Here is a 2,282-nt window from a genome sequence, read left to right as displayed (position 1 = left end):
ACCCCTGGAGGGGTTTCCCAGCCGTGTGGAGGTGCTGCTGAGGGACAGGGGGCAGGGGGGACCTGGTGGTGCTGGGGGATGGGGGCACTCGGGGAGATCAAAGGGCTTGTCCACCCCAAACGGTTCAGTGATTCCATGATCGTGTGCTCCAATCAGAAGCAGAAAGAAAGAGGAAAGTTTTTTACCTATTTCTAGAACCCTGCTAGTGATTGCTACTGTTGAAAAAATTTCTCCTTCCTCATTTTCCTGTACGTCTCCCGCCTGTTTGTAAGACAACCCCCCCCCACCTCCTGGTGATTCACAGGATAAAATAGAAGATGATCCAAAGCAAGGAAGCTCTGAGGATCTACAGGCACAAAGTCAAGCGCTGAAGCGGACTCACCTGATCAGCCCCAACACACGCCCCTTCTGCTCCTTCGTTATGGCAAAATCCTGCAGGATCTTTTCAACACTGTGCAGGGCCGTGTCCTCCTTCATCAGGTACCGCTGGTAGAGCTTCTTCCAAGGAATGAACTAGAACATGAAGCACATACCACCGTCTTTCACCTCACAGCACTGGCAAATAGGTTTCTTCTGGCAATAAGCTAATCAAGGTGAAACGACTGCCGGCGGGTTCTCGGGGGTCTGCACCGCGAGGGCCTCGACTGCAGGTGAACCAAGAGCTCAAGGCCTTTCGCCCAAGCCCGTTTGACTCCAAGAGACACCACGCACACGCAGGCTGGGGGACGTACACCAGCCACAAGAGGATGCTGCCCAGTCTGGCAGGCAGAATTTCCTGCGTGACCGTCTCAGAACAAAACAGCTGGAAGGGAAACGGGGAAAGGGGGTCCGTGCAGTCGTACAGGATGGTCTGTCCATGTGGAGGAAGAATGGATCAAGGGAAGTTGCTCCAGTATCAATCTTCTGATGCAGGTTGGCATCTAAGATGCTAGTGTGGTCCAGACGACCGAAAAATGACCAAAGATCTCAAAAGGAAGGATATGGATCAGGGAACAATAAAGGGATTTAAAGGAACAAAGCGAGACAGATGCAGCAGGATGGTCCTACAGCAACACACGCAGCCACAGGGCTACGACAGGACAGAGCGGTAGGAGAAGGGACAGGCTCGGTATGACACCAGTCCTTACCAGTGGGTCACTGATGATGTCCCTCCAGCGGCGACACACCAGGCTCAGGTTCTGATACAGATCGGTCACTGGCAGGAAAGCAAAAATGTTCCTCAGGAGTTCGACAGGCAGCTTGTCGATCCTCCCCTGCGGCACCTCCCAGTTCTGCGTCCCCAGCAGTCCGTAGTGCGCATCGGGGACTGGGTCGATTTCCATGTCATCAAGCTCCTGCTTGATCTGCCCGCGTGCCGGATGAACCACCAGCGGCTTCTCCTCGGGCTCACCCCACAAATCGTGCTCTGGTTTGGGAAAATCTGCGGCTGCACTGGACGGAGGTCTTTTCCTGGAGCTTTTGGGGGGAGCTGGTACGAAGTCCTCATCCTCCAGAAAGGAGGAATCACCACTTGTCTCCATCGCAGAGGAGACGCTGCTGAAGGAATCATCAGGATCCGTGAAGAAGGGATCCAGTAGCTCTTCTTTGATTCCACCATTCTTTGTCCCACCGGCACCTACTTGTTGTGTCTGAGAGACCTTGAAGTAATCAGTGATGTTCTTCTGCTGACCCTGGCCTGCAGCAAGAGGAAGAGCATGAGTGAAGGCCACAGAAATTAGCGCAAAGCGCACTACCGAGCTAACGAGGAGACCAGAGGCTGTGTAAGGAGGGAGTTATGTCCACAGGGCTCCTCACAGGTGGACGAGCTCACTACAGGTGAAGTGTCCTGTTTCGCATCGCTTCTCTGACAACCTAAGGAAGCCAGGAGAACCACATTCATCTCTCTGCACTGTCCACACAAGCTGGGCACTGTCGAGGTACGTCTGACACCTCCACTAGCTTCTAGGTGTGTGCAGCCACCTCTCAGGTCAGCAATCCTCAGCTAACAGAAGGCAGCGGAGGCGTGTTAAACAAACAAGGCTGCAGGAGGCATTTCATGGGAGATACTGCCTCCAGCCAGCCAGAGAAAAAGGAAGGAAATGGGCGAGACTCGAGCTGTTGTGGTGTGCCTCAGACTGCGACTGGGCTCCCAGCGGTTCTTTATGGTTCTGAATCCCATGAGCAAAAAGCTCACTAAGATTTAAGAACAGCCTCAGGGTTTAACTACTGCTCTGCGCCATGAGAAGGTCACAGCACCGAGCCGCTAGCAAGCTGCCTCTGCCACGGAGGGAGGGAGAACAACG

The 2,282-nt window shown here is 53.9% G+C and overlaps 1 protein-coding gene across 1 annotated transcript in view; it reads right to left on the bottom strand.

The window, feature by feature from the left end:
- The window catches only part of FBXO18 (F-box protein, helicase, 18), a gene marked incomplete at both ends in the record, with an annotated part of 14,298 nt that overhangs the window by 9,716 nt on the left and 2,300 nt on the right, over positions 1-2,282 (bottom strand). Inside the window, 2 exons of the mRNA XM_010140355.1 lie at positions 383-513; positions 1,128-1,675. Coding sequence (XP_010138657.1) covers positions 383-513; positions 1,128-1,675 — 679 coding nt within the window. The remainder of the gene's footprint in view (positions 1-382; positions 514-1,127; positions 1,676-2,282) is intronic.

The sequence above is a fragment of the Buceros rhinoceros genome, unplaced genomic scaffold, assembly GCF_000710305.1.
Source record: "Buceros rhinoceros silvestris isolate BGI_N320 unplaced genomic scaffold, ASM71030v1 scaffold24427, whole genome shotgun sequence".
Taxonomy (NCBI): domain Eukaryota; kingdom Metazoa; phylum Chordata; class Aves; order Bucerotiformes; family Bucerotidae; genus Buceros; species Buceros rhinoceros.
The sequence above is the reverse complement of the archived record's forward strand: the minus strand, read 5'-3'. Positions and strand labels throughout refer to the sequence as shown.